Source organism: Scyliorhinus torazame, chromosome 3 (assembly GCF_047496885.1).
Source record: "Scyliorhinus torazame isolate Kashiwa2021f chromosome 3, sScyTor2.1, whole genome shotgun sequence".
Classification (NCBI taxonomy): Eukaryota; Metazoa; Chordata; class Chondrichthyes; order Carcharhiniformes; family Scyliorhinidae; genus Scyliorhinus; species Scyliorhinus torazame.
This window is the reverse complement of record NC_092709.1, coordinates 18,112,963-18,131,690: the sequence shown is the minus strand read 5'-3', so window position 1 is coordinate 18,131,690 and position 18,728 is coordinate 18,112,963. Positions and strand designations below refer to the sequence as shown.

At 47.3% G+C, this 18,728-nt stretch overlaps 1 protein-coding gene across 2 annotated transcripts; it reads left to right on the top strand.

The window, feature by feature from the left end:
- The first annotated feature begins 200 nt into the window (after positions 1-200).
- LOC140408312 (uncharacterized) lies at positions 201-8,400 on the top strand. Of its 2 annotated transcripts, none has more exons than XM_072495339.1 (2): positions 201-514; positions 2,489-8,400. In XM_072495339.1, the coding sequence occupies exon 2, from the start codon at positions 2,593-2,595 to the stop codon at positions 7,147-7,149; it is 4,557 nt and encodes a 1,518-aa protein (XP_072351440.1). In that variant the 5' UTR covers positions 201-514; positions 2,489-2,592; the 3' UTR covers positions 7,150-8,400. The 2 variants fall into 2 exon arrangements, with proteins under 2 accessions (XP_072351440.1, XP_072351441.1); XM_072495340.1 differs by lacking the exon at positions 201-514 and adding an exon at positions 634-1,055.
- Positions 8,401-18,728: the final 10,328 nt, after the last annotated feature.

Genomic DNA, 18,728 nt, shown 5'->3' with positions numbered 1-18,728 from the left:
GTTTTTTTTGTGTTTGTGCTCTGGAGTGGGAGCTGCACACTGTGTTTGTGTGTATGTGTGTGTGGGAGGGATGAGCTCCTGCCTCCTTCTCTTGCAGCAACACTTAGAGACAGTAATTGGAAGTGGTCAAGTGGGGAAGGCAGGCGGTGGGTGGTCTCTGACGCCGTTACGCCGATTCCAGGTTAAGGCGGCACTAGCTGACGCTCACTTGGCTTTTTGTCTTTGCTGGTGAGGATTCCGCCGGGGGTACATCGGGGCTCGTTCACGTTGAAAGGACCAAATTTTTGCCTTTGGAACGAACAGCAAAAACAAAACAACAAAAAGAACCCTTTCTGTTTACCTTGGGGATTAAAGAGAAGGAGGGATGTGAACACTTCATTTGAGCATCTGGCTTGGTGGTAAAAGGTGGTTGGATTGTGTTTCTCCCCTGAATTGCTGCAAGGTCAGATTTGAGCTGATTGGGAGAGAGACACGCACAGCGGGAAGGACAAGTGGAGGAGTAGTGCTGGAGGAGGTGAGTGTGTTTGGGGCACTTTTCCCTTTGCCAGCTGACACAGCCGCAGTGCTCTGCAGCGCCTGCCTCCCCCCGCTTGCCCCGTCCAGCCCCCGTGGACGTGCGGGGTTCCTGCACAGGCTCCTGTTTCGGGGAGAAGGAAGGACTGAGCACCGGGCCGGGAATCAGCTCCAGACTGAAGCTCGGGAAGCCAGCCCCGTCCTGGATTCCTGATGTGTGAGACGCTTCCCTTCCACAACCTTCACCGCAGCCCGGCCCAGTCCCTCTGGGGGGGGGGGGGGTTATAAATAGCCCGGTTGCTCTTTTCTAGCGGCGCACAGGTTGGGTCTCAATCTCCCCCACTCCGCGGCTGGGAGCTCTCCAACAGGCTGTGCTGGGGGTGGGGTCAGCTGAAACCACCAGCTTCACAAAAAGCCAGCTTGCTTTGCTGTGGCAGGGAATAGAGAACTGGAACCCTCCTGTGCCCCCCGCTCAACGGGTTGTACCGGTTATTCAGGGGGTGCTCGGCTCTATAAAGGAAATTGTGAACATGATTTCAAACGTAAGCTGGGAACTGTGACATGAGGTCTGTGTATGTCTGTGTGAGGGGGTGTCTGGATGTGTCTGTGTGTGTGCCTATGTGTGTGAGGGGGTGCCTGTTTCTGTATGTCTCTGTATGTATGTGTGTATATGTGTCTCTGGGTGTCTATGTTCATGTTCTGTGTGAGGGGGTGTCTGAATGTGTGTGTGCCTATGTGTGTCTCTGTGTGAGTCTATGTGAGGGGGGGTCTGCATGTGTCTGTTTATGTCTGTGTGCGTGTGCCTATGTGTGTGAGTCTGTGTGAGGGGGTGCCTGTTTCTGTATGTCTCTGTATGTATGTGTGTATATGTGTCTCTGGGTATCCATGTTCATGTATGGTCTGAGAAAGTCTATATTTGAGTGTGTGAGGGGGGTCTCTGCATATGTGTGTTTCCGCATGTCTGTGTGTGTGCGCGAGTGGGTGTCTCTGTGTGAGTCTTTGAGGGGGTGCATGCATGTGTGTTTGCATATATGTGTGTGTAACTGTGTGGGGTTGGGTATCTCCACCTGGGTGTTTGCCTGGCTGTGTATGCCTAAGTGATGGATCTGTGTGTGTGAGTCTATGCTATGTATCTGTCAGTATACATGTATCCCTGTGAGGGCAGGGTCTATGTGTCTGTCTATTTATATGCCTGTCTAAGCGGTGATTGCGTCTATTTGTGTGTGTCTGAGTGGATGAGTGTGTCTTTGCATACCTATATGTGTGTATGTCTGTCTTTGTGTGGTTATGGATGCGTGGATATTTGTGTGTGTCTTTGTGAGAGACACCACACAGAGAATAATTAGCATTCAGTACACATTGATGCATGTTAGACACTTCATTCGATGTGAAATAGGCAGATTCTGCTGGGAATTGATATAGAATGGGGAATGTACATTTAGATAGCACATTTATTGTTCAGTCTGATTGAGAGCACTTTACACAGAATGTACTTTTCAAGCATGTAATCTCCTGAAATAAACAATCGTGACATAGAATGTGACAGCTGACATACTGCATTTCACACATTGAAAATTGCTTTAAAAAAGTTAATAATCAAGTGTAGGGCAATATCTCAATGGTTGAAATTATACTTGACACTTGATCAAATGCCATTTATAAGTACTGAATATATATACATGGCAACAATTCCTTGAAATTCCTCAATACAGGACAACAAAGGGAGTAAAATAAAAGCAAAATATTGCAGATGTTGGAGATTTGAAATAAAAACAGAAAATGCTGGAAAATCTCAGCAGGTCAGGTCAGAGATTTGGAGAGAGACAGAGTTAATGTTTCGGGTCCAATTTGACTCGTCTTTAGAGCTGGTGTGAGCAGTTTCAGCAAATGTAATTATTTTTCACTGGAAGATGTGCCTGAATTTCCCTTCCCCTGATGCATATTCTGTATCTCTCATGATTCTGTTTCATTTCAGGGAAGTGCCTGTCTACTGAGGAAGATCGCACGAGAAAAGTAGTGGTAGACAAACGCGATTTTCACCCTGAGTGAGAAGGGCGGCTGTGACGATTGCCAGCCCGGATGGGGACTATACGCAATGCCCAGGACTCTCAGGCTGCGCAGAGGTCGACAGCTACAGTGAGCCATGACGACCTTGGTGGAGGCTCTCTTAACAATAGCCAATGGAAACCAACCACCCCAGTCCAACAGAAGGCACCAAGCTCCTCATCCAGGCTAAAGGAGAGCCCCATCAGTTCAGCCCCTTCGACATTTGAACCCAGCCAAACTGAAGGCATTACGTCCAGCAAATCCTCCAATGGAGATCAGGACAAATGCGATGGAGGTGGAGAAGTGGGAGAGTGGGGGAGACAGAGTGCAAAAAAACACAGTGAGAAAGATGCAGAGAAAGATGGTGTAGCTCCAATCGCAGCAGAAATCATCCTAGGCAAGCAGACAAAATGTGCACTTAAAGCATCGCCAAACAAATGTGCTGATCCTGGGACTGACCCTGGACATCCTGGGACCGACCATCAGCAGAGTAAGCATACTGACCCTGGACATCCTGGGACTGACCCTGGACATTCTGGGACTGACGCTGGACATCCTGGGACTGACACTGGACATTCTGGGACTGACCATCAGCAGAGTAAGCACACTGACCCTGGACATCCTGGGACTGACGCTGGACATCCTGGGACTGACCATCAGCAGAGTAAGAATACTGACCCTGGACATCCTGGGACTGACCCTGGACATTCTGGGACTGACGCTGGATATTCTGGGACTGACCATCAGCAGAGTAAGCATTCTGACCCTGGACATTCTTGGACTGACCATCAGCAGAGTAAGCATACTGACCCTGGTCATCCTGGGACTGACCCTGGACATTCTGGGACTGACCCTGGACATCCTGGGACTGACCATCAGCAGAGTAAGCATACTGACCCTGGTCATCCTGGGACTGACCCTGGACATCCTGGGACTGACCATCAGCAGAGTAAGCATACTGACCCTGGTCATCCTGGGACTGACCCTGGACATCCTAGGACTGGCCCTGGTGATCATGGGACTGACCATGGATATCCTGGGACTGACCATCAGCAGAGTAAGCATGCTGACCCTGGACATCCTGGGACTGACCCTGGACATCCTGGGACTGACCCTGGACATCCTGGGACTGACACTGGACATCCTGGGACTGACTTTGGTCCTGACCATCAGCAGAGTAAGCATACTGACCCTGGACATCCTGGGACTGACCCTGGTCATCCTGGGACTGATGCGGGACATCCTGGGACTGACACTGGACATCCTGGGACTGATGCTGGACATCCTGGGACAGACCCTGGACATCATGGGACTGACCCTGGTCATCCTGGGACTGACCATCAGCAGAGTAAGCATGCTGATCCTGGGACTGACCCTGGTCATCCTGGGACTGACCATCAGCAGAGTAAGCATGCTGACCCTGGTCATCCTGGGATTGACCCTGGTCATCCTGGGACTGACCATCATCAAAGTAAGCATTCTGACTCTGGTCATCCTGGGACTGACCCTGGTCATCCTGGGACTGACCATCAGCAGAGTAAGCATTCTAACCCTGGTCATCCTGGGACTGACCCTGGACATCCTGGGACTGACCATCAGCAGAGTAAGCATTCTGACCCTGGACATCCTGGGACTGACCCTGGACATCCTGGGACTGACCATCAGCAAAGTAAGCACTCTGACCCTGGTCATCCTGGGACTGACCCTGGGCATCCTGGGACTGACCATCAGCAGAGTAAGCATACTGACCCTGGACATCCTGGGACTGACCATCAGCAGAGCAAGCATACTGACCCTGGACATCCTGGGACTGACCCTGGACATCTTGGGACTAACTATCAGTTTAGCAAACATTCTGTCCCTGGACATCCTCGGACAGACCAACAGCAGACCAGGGATTCGGAACATGGACATCCTGGGACTGACCCTGGACATTCTGGGACTGCCCATCAGCAGAACAAGCGTACTGACCCTGATCATCCTGGGACTGACCCTGGATATTATTGGACTGACCTTGGACATCCTGGGACTGACCCGGGACATTCTGGGACTGACCCTGGACATCCTGGGACTGACCATCAGCAGAGTAAGCATTCTGACTCTGGACATCCTGGGACTGACCCTGGTCATCCTGGGACTGACCCTGGACATCCTGGGACTGACCATCAGCAGAACAAACATACTGACCCAGGACATCCTGGGACCGGTGGGCAACAGGCCAATAGCAATGACCAATTAGGAAATGAGAAGGGTCCAAATACAGGTCAAGATATGAGATGGGGAAATACGTCGTCATTAGTAAACTCACCCCTCTTGATGGCTGCCCAGAACCAGCAAACCGAACGGGATTGCGTTGAAAGGAGAGAGGAAGTGGGGGCTGGGAATCAGAAATACCAGGAACAGCCTGACACCACAACTGGAGTCGAGCCAGCAACTATGAAAGGAGTTGTCTTCAATTCAAAAATTGAAAACCAAGAGCTGGGGCTGGGATTTACAAAGGGCGCAGAATCTCCCCACAAGACTGACCCTGCGTTACCTTCAGAAGCTTCTGCGCAAATGGTCGTACCAAAAGGGACTCGGGGGTCTGCCCGTGACAGCCCCAGGGAGCCCCAACAAAACATGCAACCATTAGATACAGGGCCCAATCCACGCGGGATAGATCAACCACAACAAGAATCCAAGTTTAAAGACGCAGAGACAATGACGAACCAGTCTCCAGGCAGCTGCTTCCTTTCCGATTGGAAAAAATCTTGTCGGGACGCTGAAGTACAGGCTGTCTTACAAAGCTTTCAGTGTAAATCCACCGCAACCAGCCCCAAAAGCCCAGCTCTTGGCTCAACGGCCTCCTTGCCCAGTGATTGCCAGACTGTCCAGAAAGTCCATTCGGAAAACAGCAATTCGAAACTCACTCTGGCCAATGGTCAGTCAGTGTGTGTTAGTGATATCTACCAGGGGTCTGAGCAATTGAAGGTGACATGTACTTTTACAGAAAGATCTGAACGATCAAATGTTGTCTATGAACTCGGTGAGGAGTTAACAGAAGGAGTTTTATCAGAGTTTCATAGTCGAGATAAAAATGAAAAGGAGCAGGAATCCCCTAAAGAGTCTGATTATCATCCAAAAGCTAGCTGTGTTCACCTGAGAGAGCTACCAACTGCTAGAGGGCATCCAGCATGTGGACAGGCACCATCTGTCCCTGTTCCTAATGAATCAAACACTGAAACACATGACCATCTAAAACTCAAAACGGAATCTGAATGCTTGAAGTATACTTCAAAGTTGCACAAGAGGTCCAAAAGGTCAGGCACCTCTGGTGATACCAACGAAGACTCAGACCAGTCAAACATCAATCGAGGATTGGTCCATTCCACCATTTCACCTTGTGTTATCGAGGAATCTGGCGTTGCTCGGAATATCGATAACAAATCTGACCCGTCCTACGCCATAGTTGATAAATCTGGTCAGTCAAACATTGCAGGTGACTGCCATAAAAAAGATGACCAGCCACCGGGTGGTACTAATAAACCTGACCAATCAAGAATGGGACCTGAAATTGATAATAAATTTGGCCTACTGCAGAAATCTGACCCATTGAAAATAGATCCTGACTTTAGTAAATCATTGCTGTGCTCAAAAACCACTGTAGACATCCACAAGGTAGCTGACCAGTCAAGAATTCTAGATAATGGCCAGGAGGAATCTGACCAATCTCAAGCTGCTTGTGCCTTGGTTAAAAAGCCTGGGCCACAAAGTGTTCACAGTGTCAAAAAGGACCCTGTTCAATCAAAGCCTGACACCAAACAGCAAACTAACCAATCCAAAGATGTACTTGACATCAGCGAGACGTCCAAACAACAAAAAGCTGTTTGTCACATCAGTAAAGGCTCTGCCCAATTGGAGGGCCCTTGCAGTGTCACTAAGGAATCTGTTGAGTCAGAAATCAACCAGGCCACCACCAGCATAGTATCTGGGCAATCAAAGGGTGTACACGCCACCGACAATAAATCAGCCCAACAACAATCCCTTTGTGAAGGGCCCAGCCAACTGAAACATGACTCTACCAACAGCAAAAAATCTGGTCAGTTAATAACTGTGCATGATAACGGTAAGGAAGGTGTTCAGTCAGGAGCTGGCTGTGCCCCGGATAGGGAAACCGGCCAGTCAAAAACTCCTCGCCAAGTCGGTAAGGCATCCCGGGCTTCTGAGGTCACAAAGCCCAAACGGATCATTGATGTGAAAATTGGACAAAAGAAATTGTCCAGCCACTCAAATAAAGCGACGGCGCAGTCAAAGAATGTCCGGGATGTGGTCTGGGATGAGCAGGGCATGACCTGGGAAGTTTATGGTGCCTCCCTTGACCCTGAATCATTGGGATTTGCCATTCAGTGTCACTTACAGAGACAGATCGTAGAATATGAGAAACAGATCAAAGTAAATGATCAGAGCAAAAGATCAGTGTCTATAGATGCAGCCCCCGGGAGTAACAAAGCCAGCAAAAGGAGGCAGCAAAATATATTCAGGACAGTTCTACAGAATATGAGGTCCCCACAGTGTTGTCTTCGTCCACAGCCGTCCTCTGTGATTGACTGATGGGAATTGTAGCATTTGAGTAAACCCTCCAAATTGTTTGTGACAAACTACCTGGGATTATTTTCTGAACTCATTGTTTTTGGGTAGATGGAACCTATAATTACAGATTTTCCCCCTAAAATACATAGTGGGTGTAGTTATTCTACATGGTCTTCCTCTGGTGTATCTGTCCACTAGATACAAATAAGCACTATTTGGTCATTTGTTAGACAATAATGACCACTATTTGTAGACAAAATGACCCAGTTAGACTTTATTTCATCATGACTAAATCAAAACGAAGAAGTGACTGTTCTCTGAAGATTTTACTCTGAACTATATTCTGGAGCTTAAGAATGTGTATCCATTATCTTGTCACAGTAAGGTCTAAAATGCATGAAAACAATTGATATATTTTAATGTTAATGCTTTGACGGAGGAAGGTTACATGTGTAGCCCATGGCAGGTACAGTTTTGTGTTTCCTATAGACCATCCTCTGAAAATCAATTGATTATTGCGCCATTTTAATGTAGAGCCAACATTGCATCATCTAGTGTATAGTCATACAGGAGCAGGCTAGTAAATGGCTTTCTAAATTCATTAAGGAAAGGATTGCTAACACTTGTCACAGATGCTTCATTTTGTGTAAGATGAAATATGTGGATTAACATACTGTGCTTAGAAAACCAGGACACTTTATATTGTATAAATGTGATGAAAAATATCACAAGTATAAATTTTAGCTTCTACTAGGTTAAATAATCCTTGTATTTTGGATGACAGTCCCCACGGTTTGCTGCCATGTTTTTGTATTGTGTTACTGATATTAACTGTTAACTGTGTGTCTTCTACTGAAGCAATGCATTTGTTTCCTATTAACATCCATTCTATTTCCATTTCCCTAAACATAAGTGAGTAACTAGATCCCTGGTAGCTCTCACAAATGTAAACGAGGAAGCCTGATTAAGATCTCCTTGTCAAAATTGAATAGAAGCATGTAGAGCAGGTGCCGCAAAGTTATTTTGCTGATGTACCACCAGGGCGTCCCAATCGCCCTGCCCACCTCCCTTCCCCACTCTCATCCAGCTACAATATAACTCCACGTCCTTCAGACTTAACAAGCAGTCCGGTGTTCGATCGTCAGCTCACCCAAGCAATATTACTGAGGCTTAAGGCCCATTTTCTTAAATGATGATTATTATGCATTGTATTTTTACATTTCAATCTTTTTTTTCTGTAATATAATAAACATGAACGATATACGGGAACAATTTCTGTTTTCAATTTTCTCCCAAAGGCCTTGAATTAAGCTGCGTTGTTCTTGAATGAAAAATGAAATGAAAAATCGCTTATTGTCACAAGTAGGCTTCAAATGAATTTACTGTGAAATGCCCCTAGTCGCCACATTCCGGCACCTGTTCGGGGAGGCTGTTACGGGAATCGAACCATGCTGCTGGCCTGCCTTGGTCTGCTTTCAAAGCCAGCAATTTAGTCCTGTGCTAAACAGCCCTAAAAATAAGGGCTTGCAGCCATCTTTGATTTCTTGTGGGGTTGGCCATTTCTTTAGAGGTAACCTTAGACAATTCATGCTGAAAATATAAACAAGAAGGGTGTGTTTCACAACCTCCAGATCGCCTAATGCACCATACAGCCGATGAAATCGTTTTTGAAAAGTAGCCTCTGTTGTAATGCAGGAAACGCAGTGGTCAATTTCCGCATAGCAGGCTCCCAAAAATGGGATTGAGATGAATGATTATGTCATCTTCCTTCAATGTTGCTTGAGGGATAGATGTCAGCAGGCCACCTTAAGGAAACTCTTGCCCTTTCTAGAAAAGTGTGGTGGAATGTTTTACATCTACCCATGAGGACAAATGGGTCCTCGGTTTTTCATGCCTCATGTGACGGGCAGCACGTCTGTCATTTTGAACTCATGATTCTGGCTCAGAGTTAAAGTTGTCACCATTGAGCCAAGGCCCTGAATTCATTGAGGACTGGCTGGATTTGGTGGAAGAAAACACTTATTTTTACTTGCCCTCCCGAAACACTCAAGCAGGGCATGCCAGCCATACCACACACCCACCCATCTTGGCATCAGCATCTTGGAAGAGAGGTGTTAAAATGGTGCTTATTTCCTGTCATTGGTGCCGCAGTAACATTGGGCAGCAGGGCCACCTGCTAAATGTTGAGCAATGGAGCTGGAAGGAATCAAGGGCACACATTGTTCAGCCTTTACTGAGAGACAAGAGGCTGCTGTCACTATTACACTGCACTAGGCCTCTGAATCTGGCTGCTGCTGGACTTTGCCTGCTACCCGGCTGGACTCATGCCTACAAGGTCTTCATGTCCTCCATCTTAAACTGTATATAAACGATCCAAAATACCTGTGTGTTTACCCAAATCTCACAAAAGTCCTGTTTATCCCTTAGCCCCTGTCCTGGCTGATATGTATTCTTTCCCAATCACCCCCCCCCCCCCCCCACCCCCCATCATCTCTTCAAATGACAATTTTCAAGCATGTACTTAAATTGCTTCACGGACTTATTTCCTGTTGCATCTAGATCATCTTGCGATACCCCCCCATCCCCAACTCTCCCACAAACTCCCTTGGACACTGGCCTCCTGTACTAACCCTCACTTCACCACCTCTGATGGCTATGCCTCCTACTGCCTAGGATTTACATTGAGGAATTCCCCACATAACCCGCTCAGCATCCCTTTCCACCTGGAAGACCACTCTTACGACGCACCCCTCTGACCGACCTCGGTTACCCTGCTGACGTATTATCTCCTTTGACTCAGCAGTCATGTTTGTTTTGCCCGATGCCTCATTGAGGTGCCCTGGGATGTTTTCCACATCAGTGGTCCTTGTATCAATGCAAACTGTGGCTTAAGGGTGAGGTTGCCCCTGAGTTACTTAATTGGAAACCTCAGTGGCTGCGACAGAAAGCGTGATCTATATCCCCTTCTGACATCCTCACCTCGCGTTTAATCTCCTTCAAGCCGTCCGCGTGATAATCGATTTCTTTTAAATTCTCCCAGTTTGCTAAAGGTAGCTGGGTTTGGTCCTTTCAGGCAGTGACAGCCACACAATAAGATCAATCATTCAGCGTGGCAATTTTCATTTCATGAGGGGCAGGAGTAATTACATTCTGCTGTGCCTGTATAATCAAATTAACTTGTGTTCATGAGCCTCAGCTCATTCAGTGTGTTCATTTAGCAATTCCCCAGTTGTATAATAGCTTTCAGTGTAGCTTTCTTGTAGTAATCAGATTTTGCAAAAAGCCAACGCTTTATAATGCATGGATATTCATATTCTGCCACAAAGCACTTGCTGTCATATTTTTCTTTTACGTTTTAATGTCAACACACTCGTATTACTTACATCTTGGTTCCATGCTAAAACAAATAGTTTATTGTCTGCCTACACACAGTGAAACTATTTGTTCAGTCCGCTCAATGTACTTCTCTTTGATCATATTGTTGCACAACCTTTTCAGTACCCAAACGTACCTTATCATTGGAGTCATTAGTCAGTTTCCTGGCAAGGATAACTGAAGGTATTGCAGCACAAAATCAGAACTAACCGGTGGACTGTTGTTGAAAAGAGAGACATGTTGCCGAAGCTTTTCATTGTGCACTCATCAGGCCACCTGCAAGAAATCCAAATTTCAAACGATCACAACACTTGATACAGCAGGAGAAAAGGCTGCTGATTGGTTGGCAAGTTAACTACGATTGGCCGAGGCATTTCCATGGAGAAGGCAATGGGGGACTATAGGCTCCCTGAGCTCATGGATAATTTAATAAAGGTGCAAGGCTTGAACATATTCCTTTTGTTTGCAGAGAACAGGCCCTGCATATGAATGCATATCTCTTACAGCAAGCATAAATGAGCCACCTTATGAACTCGACTAGTTATCTTAAATTGTTTTTAGTATAGCTATTAGCACACTCAGGATTGTTCAGCAAGTCCTGTGTAATCGTGGAATGGAAAACTACTGTTTGTCATAATTATCATCCCAACGAAATCCTGCTTCACCTGGTTTTCTGTGTCACTTTCTCGAGCAGCAGACTATCAGATGGCACCTTAGACCGAGGTCTTGTCTGTCCTGTCAGGAGGACACAAATGATTCCACAGCGACTATTTCAAAGAAGAACAGGAGAGTGCTCAACAACATTTATCCCAAAATCACCATTGACCAGGGTTGTATTGATTGGACGGGAGTGGTTGCTGATCAGTGGGGTATGAATTGGGGTGGGTGTCCGTAACGCATCCGCAGCTCAATAAACCCGCCCAGTTCATTGTGGGCTGTGTGCTGGGCCACACCTTGACCTGGTGAAGGATGCCTCATGACAGGCTAATCTATCAGAGGGTGCCCCCAACAGGCATGAGGAGCCTTATCTGCATTTGATTCAGATGCGGGCACTGCAGGTGATATTTGGGCCTTTAACAAATGGCAGGTGGCACATTTCAAACTTGTAATGAGCGTGTGCTTCATGCCCGGCATGTTGGTGGCATTGGAGGTCTTTTGACACCCATGAGGTGAGTGGCCAGATGACGAAGTCCATATCTGATTGAAGAGAATACATTTCAAATAAATCAAATTCTCTTAGGCTCACTGAACATTTCTCGCAGTCCTCCCAGACAGTCCCTCCTTGCTAACAGGTCTGAAACAGATGGAACCTGTGTGGGCATGCAACAAAAACAACAACAACTTGTATTTTAGATAGCACCTTTAATGTAATAAATCATCCCAAGGTGCTTCAAGAGAGCATTATAATGCACAATTTGACATCAAGCCACATAAAGTGGTATTAGACCAGATGACAAAAAGCTTGATCAAAGAGGTAGATTTTAAGGAGTGTCTTCAAAGACTAAGGAGAGATAATGGCAGGAAGGTTTAGTGAGGGAATTCCAGAGATTAGCTGAAGGCCCGGCCACCACTGGTGGAACGATTAAAATCAGGGATGCTTGAGACGTCATCATTAGAGGAGCATCTTGGAGAACCGGAAAGGGTTACAAAGTTAGGGAGAGATTTGAAAACAAGGATGAGAATTTTAAAATTGCGGCATTGCTTAGCAGAAACCAATGTAATTTAGCAAGACAGGCGAAAGGCGGACTGGACTTGGTGTAAGTTAGGTTGTGAGCAGCAGAGGTTTGGATGACCTGAGGTCTATGAATGGGGACGGGAGGGGACGTGGGGGGGTGGGGGGGGGGGGGGGTGGGGGGGGGGGGGGGGGGGGGAGGAGGAGAGGATCACGGAAAGACAGGCAGGAGTATGTTGGAATAGTCAATTCCGGAGGCCATAGAGGTAGAATGAGGGTTTCAACAGAAGATAAGCTGAGGCACAGATGGGAGTCGGGAGATGTTATAGAGGTGGAAATAGGCGGTCTTAGTGATGGCATAGATAGATGGTCATAAACACATCTCAAGGCCCAATCCGACTCTAAGATTGCGGAGAGTAGGTTCAGCCTTTGTTGTGAGGGAGAGGAAAGGAGTCGATGGCCAGGGAATAGAGCTGGCAGCAGTATGGAAGATGATGGTTGCTGCCTTCTCAATATTTAGTTGGAGGGAATTTCTGCTCACCTAGTACTGGAGGACAGATGAGCAGACTACCTATTCAGAGTCAGGGGATAGGTCGAGGATCTGGTGATGAGTTTGAGTTGGGTGTCATCGGCAAGGAGGCTCTAATGTTAATTTTACAAGAGGCAATGTTTATGGAGAAGAATGCAGCGCTAAAATCAGAGCAGGTATTGGTTCAGACAACTCCCACAGTGACTGGCTGGGGGCAAATATCCTTCTACCAGGCCCTCTTATTTATTTTTTAATGAAAAGGAGAATTCTTCTGAATCCTTTACTTGAATGTATTTTTCCAACAGCTGATGTCTTTGTACAGTTGCTGAACAAAAAGCTGAGTGAAAGCATGCTGAAGCCTCCGAGGCTCGCATTTCAAAACCCAATGAATCAATTCTCATTGAAATAAATGAAAGATGGAGCCTTGCGGAATGGGACTCATAGCTGGATGACTGACAGCGGGAAAGTGAAGCGGCACTACAGCAAGAATTACTGAGGGAATACCTACTGTGAATTCTGTTACTGTGAATTCATTATAGGATTTGCCAGTTATTAAAGCACCAGGTGAACAACGTGCTACAAAAATAGAGTTTCAACGTGTACTGCATCTGCAATATATTCTGTGCACTGTTGCCGCAGAGATTCCCAATATGATGAAGAGAAATCATTTCTCTCACAGCTTCGTGATTATTTGGAACTGTCTTATTCAAAAGGCAGTGGAGGAAGAACCTTGAATATTTTTAAGGCAGAGGGAGATAGATTTTCGATTAACAAAGTGGGCGCAAGGTTATCAGGAGGCAGACGGAATGCGGAGCTGAGGTTACAATCAGATCAGCCAAGATCTTATTGAATGGCGCAGCAGGCTCGAGGGGCCGAGTGGCCTACTCCTGCTCCTAATTCAGAACCTTTGTATGTTTGTGTTAAGTTCCGCAATCGGCAATGGAATAAATGAGCAGGTAGCCTGTTTTGGCAACGAGTTGAGGGATGAACAGTGAGCACCAGGGAGACCTCCCCTGTTCTTCTTCAAAATGGTGCCACAGGAGCTTTGACATCCACCGGTGAGGGCAGAGGAGCCTTGAGTTAACGTCTCCTCTGACAGAAGACAGCCCCAAAGGCATTGCACTCCCCCAGTGCTGCACTGGAGTGTCAGCCTAGATTCTACACTCAAGTCAATGGAGTGGGACTTGAACCCACAACTTATTGACTCGGGCGAGAGTGCTAGTGGCTGAGCCATGGCAACCTGGAAGAGAGTAAACAATAGTTACCATCTCCAAATGTTTGAATGCAGGTGTCCTGTTTGATCAATTTTATTAAGACATGGCAAAACATTGGATTTTGATTCAAGGCCCGGTTTAACAATTAACTTTAAGTCTAGAGATGAGCATATGAGATACTTCCTAATTAGCACCGTGCACCATCCACAAGATGCACTGCAGAAAACCGCCGAGCCTCCTTCGACAGCACCTTCCAAACCTGCAACCTCTACTACCTAGGAGGACAAGGGCAGCAGATGCATGGGGAACACCACCACCTGCAAGTTCCCCTCCAGGTCGCTCACCACCCTGACTTGGAAACATATCGTCGTTCCGTCACTGTTGTTGGATCAAAATCCGGGAACTCCCTCCCTAACAGCACCATGGATGCACCTGCACCATATGGGCTGCAGCGGTTCAAGAATGCAGCTCACCACCACCTTGGCAATAAATGTTGGCTTTGCCAGCAACACTTGCATCCCAGGAATGATTTTTTAAATTCTGGCTGATAGATTTGGCTGTGCAAATCAAAACTGCAGGAAAACTGAGAGTTCTGCACTGGAAAGATTGACATATATATTCTGGGGTAGTTTTATCAGTGTTATTAGGAAATATCAACAATTATTATGCTGGCCAAAATGAGCTGACAACAACTGTCAATACCTCCCTTAATAACGTTGCAGCTAACTGGACAATTGAGTAGATTATATCTCCCATTTTAATACCTGACTATATCTTCATGTCCCAATTTACCTGGCACTTTTAAGCAAATGGAGATTCTTACAGTCCATATGCACTGACGTGAACTGTAGTGTGATGAAGCAGCATGCAGTTAGTTTAGGTATCGACCCACACTATTGCCACCTGGTGTACAGATTAAGCTATGACTTTACCCGTGTGCATATAACTGAATTTGTGGCTGAATTTGTCTCCATGGCGTGACCCTTCCTTCTCCCCCACCTCCACGATTCGGCAAAAAAATCAGAATACTTGTCGCCAATTCTGAAAACCCCTCCTTTCAGGATATCTTATAGTGCGACCACTGCTCTTCCCAGATATTGATTATAGCTTTTGCCTAAACACAGGTAGATCCTGAGAAGAGGTGACCACGGTCACGGTGAATTAGCGGCCTGCTTCACATCCTTCCTGCTCGGTATTCCTATCGAAATCAGTGGAAAGGCGCTCAGAATGAGATATCTAGACAAAACATTGGTGAGAGTACTGTGTGCAGATCTGGATATATATGGAAAGGACCTGAAAGACACAGAGAAAGTACAGCTCAGATTGATTGGGATGACATCAGGGAGGGAAGTGATTTGAGATTCTGGGGTTATTCCCATCAAGCAGGGAATCCTAAGTAAGAGGAGATTTGATGGGTGTTTTTAAAGTGAGTTAGGGGGCTGGATTCTCGGTTTCAGCAGCTAGGTGCCGGCTAGAACGGAGAATTTGCGAGTATTTTGCGACAACAAAATCGCTGCTGACCCCTCACCAATTCCAGAACCGGTGAGGGGCTAGCAGTGGCGGCGGGTGAAACCCTCAGCTCCTGCGCCGAAAAAGGCCGAGTCCCTGGCTGTGCATGTACACGGCGATGACCTGCAGCGGTCGCGCCGTACAACATGGTGCCGGCCATGCGCGGACCCGACCCGCCATCCAAGGCCCCACAGGCCACCTGCTGGCCATCCGTCACCAGTTCCCCCCCCCCACCCTCCCCCCCCCCCCCTCCCCCCCCCAGTGCTCGCGGCAGCCCCTCCCCGGCCAACGGCACGGATCCCGGCCGAGTGTGGCGACGCTTGACACAGTCCGCAGCTGCCATGCCGGGTTCCCGAACGCTCAGACCGCACGTCAGCCGCGCGGTCGGGAACACGGCCCATCGGGGGCTGAGCATCACGGGAGGGCTGGCCGATGACGCACCAACGTCGTTGCAACGGCGCTCGCCGCCCAAAGCGATTACACCATTTCCGAGGGGGCGGAGCATGGCTGACCGGCGTCAAACCGGCCCCGATTTGGGCGTCGAAGTCAATTCTTCTGCCGATTGCCAATTATGATATCGGCATCGGACAATGGAGAGCCCTGCCCACAATGGAGAGTCGGTGGCCACGGATTATGCTCGATAAGATTTCCCGCCTTTACCACAGGGTATGAACTCCCAGGAATTTGTGGGCGGGGTTTCTCCTTGCCATTTGAATAAACGTACCGTGTTGGACCCAGTATGCTCCGCGCTTTCACGATTCTCCACCCCTCTCGGGCGGAAGTCACGCTGCTGTGAATTACTGCAAGTATTTACAAACGGATATTGATAGGGCAGCAAATGGCTGGGTTGGATTTGTCCTGTTTCATGTGTACAGGACACACCTGGGCAATTTCCCACATTGCCGGGTAGATGCCAGTGTTGTAGCTGTACTGGAACAGCGTGGCTAAGGGTGCGGCAAGTTCTGGTGCACAAGTCTTCAGTAATATTGGTGGGATATTGTCAGGGCCCACAGCCTTTGCAGTATCCAGTGCCTTCAGCCATTTCTTGACATCACGTGGAGTGAATTCTATTGGCTGAAGACTGACATCTGGGGACCTCCGGAGGAGACCGAGATGGATCATCCACTCGGCACTTCTAGTTGAAGATTGTTGCGAATGCCAGGGCCTTGTCTTATGCACATATGTGCTGGGCTCCTCGATCATTGAGGGGGGTTAAAATGGAAGTTAAGTAGCTGAAGGTAATGGCACCGAATAATGGACCCATTTTAAACACAAACACACAACAGCAGCTTCTATTTATGGAGCACATTAAACATAAAAGCCCCAAGGTCTTTCACAGGTGAGTGATAAAAGCAAAATTTGATACCGAGTCACGTTCGGAAATATTAGAGCATATGGACAAACGCTCAGTCAAAAACATAGATTGAAGTGTTCATGGAAGAAAGAGAGACATAGAGAAGGTATTACGGAGCTTCGGCCTTGGCAGTTGAAAGGGTGGTCACTGCAGGTGGAGCGACTAAAATCGGGGATGCTCAAGAAACCAGAATTAGATGAGCGCAGATATCATGAAGGGTTATACTGCTCCTGTGACACACCTTGCGGCTTTTTTATGTTTTATGTGCTATATAAATAGAAGCTGTTGTTGGATGGAGGAGGAGATGACAGAGGTGCAGGGAGGAGGTGCAAGCCATGGAGAAATTTCAAAACAGGAATGAGAATTTTAACATGGAGGATTTGGTTAACAGGGAGGCAAAATAACTCAACAAGCTCAGGGGTGATTGGGGAATGGGACTTGGGGCGAGTTGGGACTTGGGAATGGGCTGACCTCAAATCTATCAGGTGGGGGGGGGGGAGTAGAATGTGGGAGGCTCGAGAAGAGTGTGTCGAAATTGTCAAGTCTAGAGGTAACAATGTCATTGAAGCACATAAGCATTTGTGTACACGTTCAGAGAAACATACTCACATGCACAAACGCACACAAAAGCACAACCACAAAAGCTGTCCAGCAGAAGCTACAAGTAGATCAGTAATGGGGACACTTGTTTGCCCTTCTGTGGAAGAGTGTGGAGACTGTTAGCATCACTCTCCGACCAAAACTCACCACAGACAAAGGAATAAACCTGGGATCTTCCTGCTCTGTATGGCTCCGTAGCATGATGAGCTACAGTTATCAGATGGAGATTTTACGATGATCTATGATGAGATATGATCATCTTAAAATAGCGACAGGAACCGATCAAACTCTCTGGGGAAGGTAAGAGGAGAGAAGAAACTTTAAATTAAAACATTCAGATTTTGATTTATGTTGTTATGGTTTATTGGCCAATTAATTTCAAGCCTGAGCGAAACAATTCAAAATAATGGCGATGGAACAACACCAAACATGATGGAATTAAAAGAGTGAGTGATCGAGGGCATCAAGATAAAGGTATAAATAGACTGGGGAAATGGGCAGACGCCATACAATTTTAATGTGCAATGGAGCATTTTGGAAGAAAGAATGAGGAGTATAATTGTACAATTTTAAAGGGGGTGCAGGGAAAGGGAGCTGGGGGTTTGCATACACAAATCTTTGAGTATGGCAGGCCAAGTTGATGTGGCTGTTTAAGAAGCTCACAGGATTGTAGTCCTTATAAAGAGTGGCATAGAATACAAACACAAAAGGCAGGCGAGGAATCGAGGCATAGAAAATAGGGGCAGGAGGAGGCCATTCGGCCCTTCGAGCCCACTCCTCCATTCATTCTGATCATGGCTGATCATCCAACTCAGTAACCTGTTCCCGCCTTCTCCCCAAATCCTTTGATCCCCTTTGCCTCACATGCTATTCCTTCTCAAAAACATACACCGCGGAATTCTCCGTCAGCAGGATCCTCCGCACTGCCTGCAGCGCACACACGCCCGCGGGCTTCCCGACGGTCTGGGGAAATCGCATTGGCCGGTTGAGGGAACGGAGAATCGCGCTGCCGGCAGGGGCGCACTATGCCGGAAAACGTGGCTGGAGGGCCGGAGAATCCATGTTTTGGCCTCAACTGCTTCCTGTGGTAATGCATTCCACAAGCTGACCACTCTCGGGGTGAAGGAATTTCTCCTCATCTCAGTTCTAAAAGGTTTACCCTGTATCCTCAGACTATGAACCCTAGATCTGGACACCCCCGCCATCGGGAACATCCTTCCTGCATCTACCCTGTCTGGTCGTGTTGGAATTTTATAGGTTTCTGTGAGATCCCCTCTCATTCTTCTGAACTCCAGTGAATATAATCCTAACCGATTTAGTCTCTCCTCATACGTCAGTCCCGCCAAC

What these genes read in the sequence shown, in the direction of transcription:
- LOC140408312 (XM_072495339.1), top strand. Translation starts at nt 2,593, where the DNA reads ATGGGGACTATACGCAATGCCCAGGACTCTCAGGCTGCGCAGAGGTCG.